The sequence below is a fragment of the Entelurus aequoreus genome, linkage group LG01 (assembly GCF_033978785.1).
Source record: "Entelurus aequoreus isolate RoL-2023_Sb linkage group LG01, RoL_Eaeq_v1.1, whole genome shotgun sequence".
NCBI lineage: Eukaryota > Metazoa > Chordata > Actinopteri > Syngnathiformes > Syngnathidae > Entelurus > Entelurus aequoreus.
Window position 1 is genome coordinate 18,195,256 of NC_084731.1, and position 13,086 is coordinate 18,208,341.

Consider the following 13,086-nt stretch of genomic DNA (forward strand, 5'->3'; position numbering starts at 1 on the left):
ACTTTTCAAGAATGTGGAACGTCTCTGGCAGATCGATACTCTCCCTTACGTCAGCGAGAAGATTGCATCTCGTTCCAAGCAAGACCAACAAGGTCTCTCTCTTTTACAGACTGACTCTAAGCGTGTACCTGTTGATGGTATCCAGCGCTACGCGACACCCCTGTTACGTCGCCAGCCAAGCACTATGCTATGTGCATCTTCAGATGCTGTAATGCCAAACTTGCGCAGCATTGAACGCAGGTTGGCCAAAGACCCTCACCTTGCAACCTCTTATCGTAGAGAGATGGACAAACTTATCAAAACAGGATACGTTGCTGAGATTCCTTCAGAGGAGGCAGCAAAGAGTACTGAGTCGTGGTACGTACCACATCATATGGTGCACCACAATGGGAAAGACAGAGGGGTCTTCAACTGTTCTTTCTCCTACAGTGGCCAGTCTTTGAATGATCATCTCCTCCCTGGACCAACGTTGGGCCCTACTATGATTGGAGTCCTCTTGCGGTTCCGATGTCATGCAATAGCCATAAGCGGGGATATCAAGTCAATGTTTCACCAGATCCGCTTACTTGACCATGATAAACCACTCCTTCGATTCCTGTGGCAGAACATGGAAAGGGAATCTAGAGCGCAGATCCTTGAATGGCAGGTCCTACCTTTCGGAACAACCTGCAGCCCCTGTTGTGCAGTGTACGCCTTACAGCAGCACGTCAGGGACTATGAGCCACCAGACTCTCTGCTCATGCAAGTGGTTGAGCACTCCTTCTATGTGGATAATTGCCTCCACAGTCTGAGTAAGGTTGAAGAAGCCAAAGCTCTCATTGACACTCTGCGTGAACTTCTTAGCAAGGGAGGTTTCGAGATCCGACAGTGGGCTAGCAACATGCCAGAAGTTGTGGCCCATCTACCACCTGATGCACGATCAGCAACTAGTGAGCTGTGGTTATCCAAAGCAAGTGATAACCTCCACGAACCCACTCTTGGACTATGCTGGGATTGTTTGAATGACACTCTGAGTTTCAAGCGTCACACAACAGAATCATCAGCTGCCACTCTTCGAAATGTCTACAGTGTCCTGGCCAAGCTTTATGACCCCCTAGGATTCATTGTACCATTTACCACTCGGTGTAAGGTGCTCATCCAAGATATGTGGAAGTCCAACCTTGGCTGGGACGACCAGATCCAGCCTGCAGATCTCCTTGACAAGTGGTCAACCTGGGAAATGATCCAAGAGCACCGCTGGAATAAGGGCCCGCACTTCCTTTACCTGCCAGAAAATGAGTGGCCCAATTTGCCTACATCTGACCTGGAACCGGATGCCACAGAGCTGAGGAAATCCGCCTTCGTTGGAACTATTTCCTGTGCTTCATCCACTCAGCTTACTGATTTCAGTAAGTTCTCCACATGGAAACAGCTTCTACAAGAGACAGCTAGCTCCCTTCATGGGGCGGCTGTTGCTGGTGCTTCATCCCCACCTTCCGCCGTGGATTTTCTGCAAGAACGTAACAAGTGGAGGAACGATGGCAAGACCCTTTTGGCTGGTCAAGTTGTCTTGATAGTGGATCCTCAACTCCCCCGAGGATCGTGGCCTGTAGGACGGATCACTCAGACACATCCAGGAGCAGATGGACGGGTCTGGACTGCCAGAATACAAGTGAAGAATCGCACCTACCTTCGCCCAGTCGCCCGACTGATCATGCTTCCACCTCTTGATGACGAGGACACTACCTCATAGACTTTCTTCTAGTTTCAACTGCCATACGGACAGTTGGGGGCGGCTGTGTACGAAAGCCTATTGTGTGCCTTTAACCAGTTTTGTAATGTTCCTATGCATTTAGGTTGATAGGTCAATCTGTGACGTCATTTCCCCTTTAAAGCACGTCTTTGTCAGAATAGCCGGTTTCAATCAGTGGTGGCAGCCAGCCTTGTGTGCGTTGACGACTAAATACCACACACACACACACACACACACACACACACACACACACACACACACACACACACACACACACACACACACACACACACACACACACACACACACACACACACACACACACACACACACAAAACCATACACATTTAAATCAACAATAAAGATGATTAAAGGATTCTCTGGCCGGAATCTGTCCATCGTGTCCCAACTCTAAAAGAACTACTATCCCTTCCTTACAGAGGGTATTTGGACAACACGTCCAAATAGATACACGAGGGTTTTGAGTGACTCGCTCCGCCACAGAGCCAATTAAGTAAGATGAGATAGTTGAGTATATGACAAAGATAAAGTAAGAGTTGGTCAAGTCCTTCCAAAACATTTACAGAAGAAAAAGCATGAACAAAGTTTTTAAAAGTCTGGCACGGGGGAAAGCTACAATATTACCTCTGTGGGGCAGACCATATTGATCACTTGACGTTGGCGTCTGCACGTCTCCCTCGTCGAAAAAGACCTCAACGGCGGAGCGGGCGGATGATGGTTGCATAGAAGCGCCACAACGGTCACAAAGGCGGAAGAAGGCTGCAGCAAAGATGGGCCCCCAATTGTCTTGGTCTCCATGCCATTGGACCCTGGCCTTCTCTTTGCAAAGGACAGTGTGGTGGCTGTCTGTGCACCAGTCTCCCCACTTTAAAAGATTCCATGCACAGGCGTCCTCCTGAAGGCAATCCCACCAACAGGAGGACAATCATACTCGTTTCGAGTGATCACCGACGATTGAGCACTTGTAAAGCATGAAATAAATACTGGAAGTTATGTACAATACATGTGTTCAAGCTAGGTTTTCTATTGTTTTTCATTTTTGAAATATCGAGTGATAATTTTGGTGTTTTCTTTTTTAATCACCCGGTATAAAATCGAGTGGGTCGACAGTTACAGCTAACTATGCGGTTGGATGTTTTCAAAATGGCTATTTAATAGGGGTGTAACGGTACACAAAAATTTCGGTTCGGTACGTACCTCGGTTTAGAGGTCAGGGTTCGGTTCATTTTCGGTACAGTAAGAAAACAACAAAATATACATTTTTGGGTTATTTATTTACCAAATTTGCAAAATCTCCCACCAAAAATATTTTTCTTAGTGGAATATTTGATGTGAAGTAATCGGAACGTTGGATAGGTCAATAATTCATAATAACATTGATTTTGATTCAATATTATGTTTTGAGCAATGACAGTTTGAAAGAAAAAAAAACAGCTTTGTTTTATTAGTCAACATTCCAACTTTTTCTAAATTACATTTAACCTTTAAGCTTTTTTATTTCACTTTTGTAATGTTTTTGTTTATTTTAATAGTATTTTTAGAATGTGCCGTGGGCCTTTAAAACATTAGCTGTTGGCCGCAAACGGCCTCCGGGGTACACTTTTGACACCCTTGCTATAGATAATAAAAAATTAAATCTGATAAATCTATGGATAAAAAGCAGAGCCTGGCGACGCATGCGCGTTTATCATAACTCTCTCGCTCTCTCCGTCTCTGCCCCTCCCTCACCAATGCTGCTGCTCGCACAATTTGTTTTGTTTTTAACCCCTTCTTAACCCTGAACGTACATTGAAAATACACGCAACCCTAACTCAAAATGCCGGACATTTGAGGCATTTAAGAAACTCCGCCCTGACAGCCCTGCAAAAGAGGACATGTCCATGTGGAAACTCGCTGGTACACCTCCGAACCGAACCGGAACCCCCGTACCGAAACGGTTCAATACAAATACACGTACCGTTACACCCCTACTATTTAAGAACGCCGCAACTGCTTGGCGGAGTTGATGCGGTTCAGCTACAGACAGCAGGTTTCAATGAGAGCGACAGTCAGCAATTGTGCGGCACATCTGACTATTGATGGATCAAACCCCAAAAGGGATAAGCGGTAGAAAATGGATGGATGAATGGAAGGCAGATTAACACTTGTTTTCCAGTAACAAGTAATCTACTATTTTGAAACGTTAAGACACTGTTGTATTATCCCGACAAAGTCACACAGAGTCTAACGCTCATTTGTATTTTCTTTATTCTGACCATAACACGTCAATAGCAACGCTCACGAGTTCCAATTTGCACACCATCTCTACACACACCCCCACCAACACTTTGTCTTTCTCCACCTATCGCTCAAGCGAGGTGCATTGACAGACGTGAACAAACACAAACAAGGGCACACACCTACGGAAATACGGACATATGATTATTACATCAAGTGCAGAAATTCAGAGTTCGGGGCCTAAAAATATGTCTACGGTACATTGAGGACACATCTGTTTGTCGCTGTCAAATTGACAGGACACAGCTAGAATGTGTCATCGTCATGCATTCTCACGATATAATGATAGTGTTAAAAGCTTATATTGTTTATCGTCAATATCGAGCAAACCTTGGGTCACTCGATTACGCACAATGATAAGCCGCCTGACAAACTAGTTGGTTACAAGCAATGTTCGGCTGAATGATTACGAGACAGTGTACGAAAACTAAGGCATGATTTGACATTTTCATTCAACAACGAATTAAACAAAGTGTTGCGTATGAAAATCGAGGTATCACTGTATTTAAATCAGGGATTGCGTCTTTTGGTGATTTATTGCTAGGATTGAAATTCAAGAGTTCTGGGCCTAAAAAACATGTCTACAGGTACAATGTTCCCCTAAATACACACTCATTTCAGCACATTTAGGAACCGGGGTTTGCATCAGCAGAACCGAGGCCAGGTCTAGTAATTGTGGCATATTGAGTCTGGTGATGGAAAGTCAAAAATTATGGGAAGTGACGACCAGATTAATTTTCAAGAGCAATAACTACAGATAACCTGTAAATGTTAGTCATCTGGACCCTATGGGTCCTTCAAATTGTACGTTGAAGCTTTGTAATTTTGCATTCTGGGTAAGAAAATGCAATTATTTCATGTGTGTGTATGATTCTGTCTTCACGTGACCTTTTAGAACGGATTAACCTGCGGACGTCCGGTGATGTTTCAAAAGACTGCATAAATGTGTTCCCTTACGGTTCAGCAGCTGTGGAAAAGCACTGCTTGCAACCGGCATTTTGTATCACCATAAATAAATGACTAACACTTGAGACTGAACTCTTTACTATATGTAACTCTCGTGTGTGCGAATGTGCTTCAAAAGCGCCGCCCTGTTGTTACAACTTTTCTTGCATATGGAGCAAGTGAAAGGGTTCTCCCCCGTATGAAACCTCATGTGTGAGGTTAATGTCCCCCCGCGGGTGAAGGTTTTTCCACAAAACAAACAACTAAAAGGCTTCTCCCCCGTGTGCATTCTTTTGTGTCGGTCCAAACTCGACTTTTGTGTAAATTTTCTGCCGCATTCAATGCAGCCAAAAGGCTTGGCTCCGGTGTGACACGACATATGCCTCTGCAAAATGTTGTTGTATTTGAATATTTTGCCGCACTCTGGGCACTCGTAACATTTCGAGGGATGGCGAGCGCTAGGAGGCACGGGATCGACGTACTTCTGCGAGTCTGACGGCGGCTTAGGTTTGATGAAAAAGTTCCTGCCATTATTCAAGACTTCCGTCATTAAATGATGAAAAACCGCAGGTGGACTATTGTTGGCTGCTTTTAGAATACCAGCTGTATCCGAGTGAAAAATCGCACCGGAGCCTCTGGGGTCCTCTCCATAAAGTTCGCCTTCAAATGGCTCACCTGGGCTGGAGACTGACGAAGCGGTTTCTCTGTGCTCAACACTCTCCCTTTGCTGTATGCTAGAGGACAGAGGTTTCTCTTTAGCGCCTTCATCGTTAACAGGAGCAGAGGGGAACAGGACGTTGGAGGTACCAAACTCCTCTGGATTTACTGTCGGACTTGTCCAGATTTCTTCCGGTTCTTCTTTGATGTATGGAGGCACTGGACTCATCTCCCGATGCACAGGAGAGACCTTCACTGTGGTTAGCATAGGCCGGATGTGCTGAGCAGCATCTGAAATAGAAACACAAAGTAGAACTCTTAGAAACATTTATCAGACCCTATTACAAACTGTAACTTTAAACAAATACCCTTCAAATACATTTTTGGCAGCAGCAAAGTGGTCGTTTGGGTAGATTTCAGCTTTGTAAAGGGTATTTCAACAAGTAAACAGTACAGTAGGTAGGGATGATGTTCGAAACCGGTTCTCTCGGTTGTTCGATAAGAAAAGAACTGATTCCATGGACTCGAATCCCTTTTTGAGAACCGGTTCCCGTTATCGAGGCCACTATAGTAAAAAAAGAGAGTTGGTTCTTTATTTGAATCCCTGGGAATGAATCCCGTGGATCATATCAGTGCAATGTTTAACTTCATTACTTAATCCATTCCATCATTTAATTCCACATACTAATGCTAAAGACTTAATAACAGACAGCCTAGTCTTCACATTCAGCTAATTTCCCCCTAATTCTATGCTGTGTCTGTCCCTCATTTTCCCTCCTGGACAAGGACGTACAGTCATTCTTTGAGGAGGCCACACTGATGGACCCCAGAAGGATGTTCCAATAACAACAGAAGTGCACTTTTTGGAGAGCTGTATTATTTTCAGTTTCGTGCCCAAGGGACTGATTTTATTTAACACTATATTGTTATTTATACACCTATAGTGATCACAGAGACAGGTTGTTTTTGTGTTACTGTATATATGTATTTTTCTGAAAAATCCCACTTAATATACTTTGGGTAACAACAGTCAATATTTATTTATTTTTTTAATTTTATTTTTTCTTATAAAATAAAAGTGAGCTTTTGTTAAACCAAATATTGTGTGTTTTTTCCCCATATACAACAACCTATTTGGATTTGATAAGAGAATTGATAAGGAATCGGTTCGATAAGAGGATTCGATAATGGGCTCGAACTCGATAATTTCTTATCAAACATCATCCCTAACAGTAGGTACTTGATTTTTGATATATGTAATGCCCATAAGGATATTCTAGTAAAATATGCAGAGATGAGATGTGTCAGTGGTCCTCGTCAGCCAGAGAACTTTTATTTTGGGGCGGCAGCGGTGAAGTTTAGATTGATCGATTGAAACTTTTATTAGTAGATTGCACAGTTCACTACATATTCCGCACAATTGACCACTAAATGGTAACACCCGAATAAGTTTTTCAACTTGTTTAAGTCGGGCTCCACGTAATCAATTCATGGTAAATCCACGAAGGAAAGAAGAAAGTGAATGAATTAGGGCTGGGCGATATATCGAACATACTCGATATATCGCGGGTTTGTCTCTGTGCGATATAGTGATATTCGAGTATACGTTCTCAGGCAGTTGCTTTTAGATGCGGGCATTACACTACAGGCGTTTCTCACTCTTTGTTGTCTCTTCTTCTCACAGAGACTTAAACAAGCGCACCTTCTTTGATGTATGGAGGCACTGGACTCGTCTCCCGATGCACAGGAGAGACCTTCACTGTGGTTAGCATAGGCCGGATATGCTGAGCAGCATCTGAAATAGAAACACAAAGTAGAGTTCTTAGAAACATTAATCAGACCCTATTACAAACTGTAACTTTGAACAAGGACCAACATGCTTTCGAATTGGTTTTGGTTCATAGTAGGGTTTTACGGTATACCAGTACTAATGAATCAAAAACAGTACTATACTCTGTTTGAAAAGTACAGGCGCGTCGTCACGTCATGACATTGCTGGTTTTACGAGCATGTTCGGCAGCGCACAATCACAGAGTACTTACAAGCAGACACAGTGTGTAGACAGAAAAGGGAGAACGGACGCATTTTGGCTTAAAAACTCAAGATAAAGGTGAAGCTATAACACTGAAACGCCCTCAGGAAGAGGTGCTTTAAGACATGGCTAGCTAGCTAGCAGCGAACATCCATTCGCAGTCTGCAGTGCTTTAGCTACTTCTAAATCACTAATCCTCGCCTCCATGGCGACGAATAAAGTCAGTTTCTAACAAGTATCATCCCTGCAGGACGAGGAATAGCTAAACATGCTTCACTACACACCGTAGGAGGATACGATAGCTAACCGCTAACAGCACGCTAGCACCCTGAATGTAAACAAATGCCATGGGTGGATCTACACCTGACATCCACTGTAATGATACCAAGTACAATAGCGTATCTAGTCGATACTACTATGATTACATAGATATTTTTTATTGTCACCTTTTTTTAAATAACATATGTTTATAAACTCAGTAAATACATCCCTGGAACCATGAGGACTTTGAATATGACCAGTGTATGATTTTGTAACTACTTGGTATCGGATCGATACCCAAATTTGTGGGATCATCCAAAACTAATGTAAAGTATCAGACAAGAGAAGAATAAGTGATTATTACATTTTAACAGAAGTGTAGATAGAACATGTTAAAGGAGAAAGTAACCAGATATTAACAGTAAATGAACAAGTCCGTCATAATATTGACAAAACACAATGAGAAATGATACAAAATTTTACTGCATACGTCAACAGACAAATTAGGAGCTTTTGTTTGCTTACTTACTACTAAAGGACAAGTTGTCTTGTATGTTCACTATTTTTTTTTAGGACAACATTGTTCTTCGATTGCAATTAGAAACATGCATAATGTACCGTAAGATTTTTTTTGTTAAAATAAAGTCAACAATGCCATTTTTTGTGGCCTCCTTATTTAGAAAAGTACCGAAAAGTATCGAAATACATTTTGGAACCGGTACTAAAATATTCAGTTGGTTTTACCAACCCCTCTATTTGCGAACCTTTCGATTTATAGTCTTTTAGATCGAGGCCAATGTGCCTTTGTGTGCACCATGTCTTTGTGTATGAACGCTTCATTCATTCATTTTGTGTTCTGCCTGCAGGCAAAAAGCGGGTCGCAGCGCTTTAGTGAGAAGGCAGAGTCCTCCAGTCACTTGCTGCACATTGCAGTACACTACTAATCAGCCACTACTCAGTGCTTCAGCGTGCGCGCCTTTTTTCTGTATTTTTTTCTTCTTTTGATAAGTTTTCCTATCTTAATGAGTCCCAAAAACTCCAACAGAGCAGCATAAAGGAGGGAATCGATGTGGGGTTAAAAAAAAAATACTATTTGCTATTTATTAGGGCTGTGAATCTTTGGGTGTCCCACGATTCTATTCAATATCGATTCTTGGGGTCACGATTCGATTCAAAATCAATTGTTTTTCAATTCAACACGATTCTTGATTCAAAAACGATTTTTCTCCCGATTCAAAAGGATTCTCTATTCATTCAATACATAGGATTTCAGCAGGATCTACCCCAGTCTGCTGAAATGCAAGCAGAGTAGTAGATTTTTGTAAAAAGCTTTTATAATTGTAAAGGACAATGTTTTATCAACTGATTGCAATAATGTACATTTTTTTTAACTATTAAATGAACCAAAAATATGACTTATTTTATCTTTGTGAAAATATTGGACACAGTGTGTTGTCAAGCTTATGAGATATGATGCAAGTGTAAGCCACTGTGACACTATTGTTCTTTTTTAAAATATTTTATAAATGTCTAATGATAATGTCAATGAGGGATTTTTAATCACTGCTATGTTGAAATTGTAACGAATATTGATACTGTTGTTGATAATATTCATTTTTGTTTCACTACTTTTGGTTTGTTCTGTGTCGTGTTTGTGTCTCCTCTCAATTGCTGTTTATTGCAGTTCTGAGTGTTGCTGGGTCGGGTTTGGTTTTGGAATTGGATTGCATTGTTATGGTATTGCTGTGTATTGTTTTGTTGGATTAATTAATTAAAAAAAAAAAATAAAAAAAATTACAAAATTATAATAATAAAAAAAACAACGATTTTTAAAAAATGAGAATCGATTCTGAATCGCACAACGTGAGAATCGCGATTCAAATTCGAATCGATTTTTTCCCCACACCCCTAATAATTAGTTACTTTTTGTTGTAACATGGTTGCATCTACAATTATGTTAAAATGCAATAAAAACATATTCTTGGATATTTTTGATCATAATTATAATGAGACAAAATATAAAAATGGCAGTGTAACAATATCAGTTAAATATTAAGAGTATTCCCTGCAATTGCCATCCATCCATCCATCCATTTTCTACCGCTTGTCCTTTGCCTTTTATTTAAATCGTTTGGGACAAGCGGTAGTAAAATGGATGGATGGATGGTATTTGCCCTTAAAGACCTCCACATCTGCGGTCCCCTCCAAGGTTTCTCAATGTCATCCCATTGGGTTGAGTTTTTCCTTGCCCTGATGTGGGATCTGAGCCGAGGATGTCTTGTGACTTGTGCAGCCCTTTGAGACACTCGTGATTTAGAGCTATTTAAGTAAACATTGATTGATTGATTGCATTTAATCTTACAGACAACTTTGTCTCTGGTTGAACATTGAGTACACAAAACAACAGCAGTAAACAGTCAATAGCTACATGTTAGTAAAAGAAGATGCTAGAAAGAAGACAGAGGTGTACCGCAGTTGTTGTTGGGCTGACGAGCTCCCAGCAGCTCCTCCTTGTATTCCGCCATTGTTTTCTCAAACATCCCCATTATTTCCTCCACGGCCACAGTCAGTCTGTCACTGACAAATGACCTAAATACTACAAGGGAAGACATTTTGAAGTGAACGCCAACACAACAAGTCGATGGTGTCCACAAGCTTCTCGGATTTATTTTTCTTCTTTTTATTGGTTTCCGCTTTCTTCTTCTTCTTCTTTCGGGCTGACTGGCATTCCGCCTCTTACTGGACGGAAGCGGAATAACACCAATTTATTAAAAAATATTTATCGAAACTGCAGAAATATTTATGGTACATATTTTACGCCATGTATTTCTATTGAAGCCTGTGTAAAGTCTTTGGTGTAAGTGTGTGATATCATTACTATACAAAAATAATAAAAAAATACCACTGAGAAAAAGTCCAAACGGTAGACGCAGTACTCTGCCACATCAGCAGAAAGCGCCTGTGAGTCACTGTTTTTTTTCCCAAGTTCCTCTTGACATTTTGAACCATGCTACTTACTGTATGTGAGCAGCATATGTTAGGGATACAAATACTGGTATCAATTCGATACCAAGTAAATACAGGTATCGAAGGTGGTCCTTGAAAACGACTGCGGTATCGTACCTGCTGCATCTCGAGGGGCTATCCTGAATAAATTGCATAAATGATTTTGCCTTAAAAATGTGTGATTCTTAGTTTTAAGTAAACTAAAATACAAGATAAATAGGCAAACAATTACATTTTTTTATTTTTTACCAGTTTATTTGTAAAACAGTTAATCAATATTACATTACATTAATACCCCAATCAATTACTTTATTGTCATTGTCATAATAACACTCAACATGTAATACATGTAATACATGTAATACATCATAAACAGTAATTTAAAACAACAGTACTATTATTATTATTATTATTATCCATCCTTCCATCCATTTTCTACCGCTTATTCCCTTCGGGGTCGCGGGGGGCGCTGGAGCCTATCTCAGCTACAATCGGGCGGAAGGCGGGGTACACCCTGGACAAGTTGCCACCTCATCGCAGGGCTTATCACAAATAAAAATATTGTAATATGTATACATATGTGTGTGTGTGTGTATATATATATATATATATATATATATATATATATATATATATATATATATATATATATATATATATATATATATATATATATATATATATATATATATATATATATATATATATATATATATATATATATATATATATACATACATACATCAAATTATGATCACAACAATCCACATTTTGTGTTATAAATGCGTGAAACTGGTGTCTAAACATGGTGTAAACTTCTCCCCTCGGAATGCAAGTGATCCAAATTCTGTATTCCTGCAAGATTCCAAATCTGGCAAGACACCAATGCACTGCAGGTCTTTTTTTTGTTTGTTTCAACTGTCATTAAGCGTGTTTATATTCTTTCTGTGTTGAGCTGTTCAAAGAAGCATAATGTTTAAAAATGTTTCATTAAAGCAAACTGACAATCAGTGTAATAAAAACTTGAAAATTATCTGTTTAGGGTACACCTATTAATGACCAAAAAATATTTTTATGTGCAATTAATTGGGATTAATTTTGAGTTAACTATGAACAAACTGTGATTAATCAGAATTATATATATATATATATATATATATATATATATATATATATATATATATATATATATATATATATATATATATATATATATATATATATATATATATATATATATATATATATATATAAAATATAAAAAAAAAATTAAAAAAAATATATCTATCTATATATATATATATATATATATATATATATATATATATATATATATATATATATATATATATATATATATAAAATATAAATATATATATATATATATATATATATATATAAATATATATATATATATACATATATATATATATATATATATATATATATATATATATATATATATATATATATATATATATATATATATATATAAATATATATATATATACATACATACATACAAATAAACATATATATATTTATACACGTATATATACATACACATATAATACCTATGTATATATACATCCAAATATACCTACATATATATATATATATATATATATATATATATATATATATATATATATATATATATATATATATATATATATATATATATATATATATATATATATATATATATATATATATATATATATACACTACAACAAGAGATCCACCATCTCCTTCAGAGAGATTCAGACCGCAGTCCATCTCTTGCTGCCCGGGGAATTGGCCAAGCACGCTGTGCCAGAGGGCACCAAGGCTGTGACCAAGTACATCAGCTCCAAGTATATATATATAAATCTGATATGTATGATTGATGTTAAAAATAATTATACGACAGTTCTAATATAAATGTAAGATTTACAATACCCCCCCTAAAAAAAACCCAACCCAAAGCAAACAACAAAAATGAATATAAAGATAAAAAAGACAAATATCACTATGACTCATTATTATTGACATCAATATTTCATGGATGGATCCGCCCATTCTCTCTAAAATAATATGCCTATGAGGGCTAACAGAAGCCGACGTGAAATGTCCATGAAACGTAGACGAGATGATTTATTCCGGGTTATGCCTC

The 13,086-nt window shown here is 38.6% G+C and overlaps 1 protein-coding gene across 2 annotated transcripts; it reads right to left on the reverse strand.

The window, feature by feature from the left end:
- Positions 1-3,988: 3,988 nt before the first annotated feature.
- LOC133657022 (zinc finger protein 629-like) lies at positions 3,989-10,654 on the reverse strand. 2 transcript variants are annotated; one of them, XM_062057941.1, is made up of 3 exons: positions 10,396-10,654; positions 7,335-7,427; positions 3,989-5,923 (listed from the first exon to the last, which is right to left on the reverse strand). In XM_062057941.1, the coding sequence occupies exons 1-3, from the start codon at positions 10,535-10,537 to the stop codon at positions 5,076-5,078; spliced, it is 1,083 nt and encodes a 360-aa protein (XP_061913925.1). In that variant the 5' UTR covers positions 10,538-10,654; the 3' UTR covers positions 3,989-5,075. The 2 variants fall into 2 exon arrangements, with proteins under 2 accessions (XP_061913925.1, XP_061914009.1); XM_062058025.1 differs by lacking the exon at positions 7,335-7,427.
- Between the last annotated feature and the right edge of the window lie 2,432 nt (positions 10,655-13,086).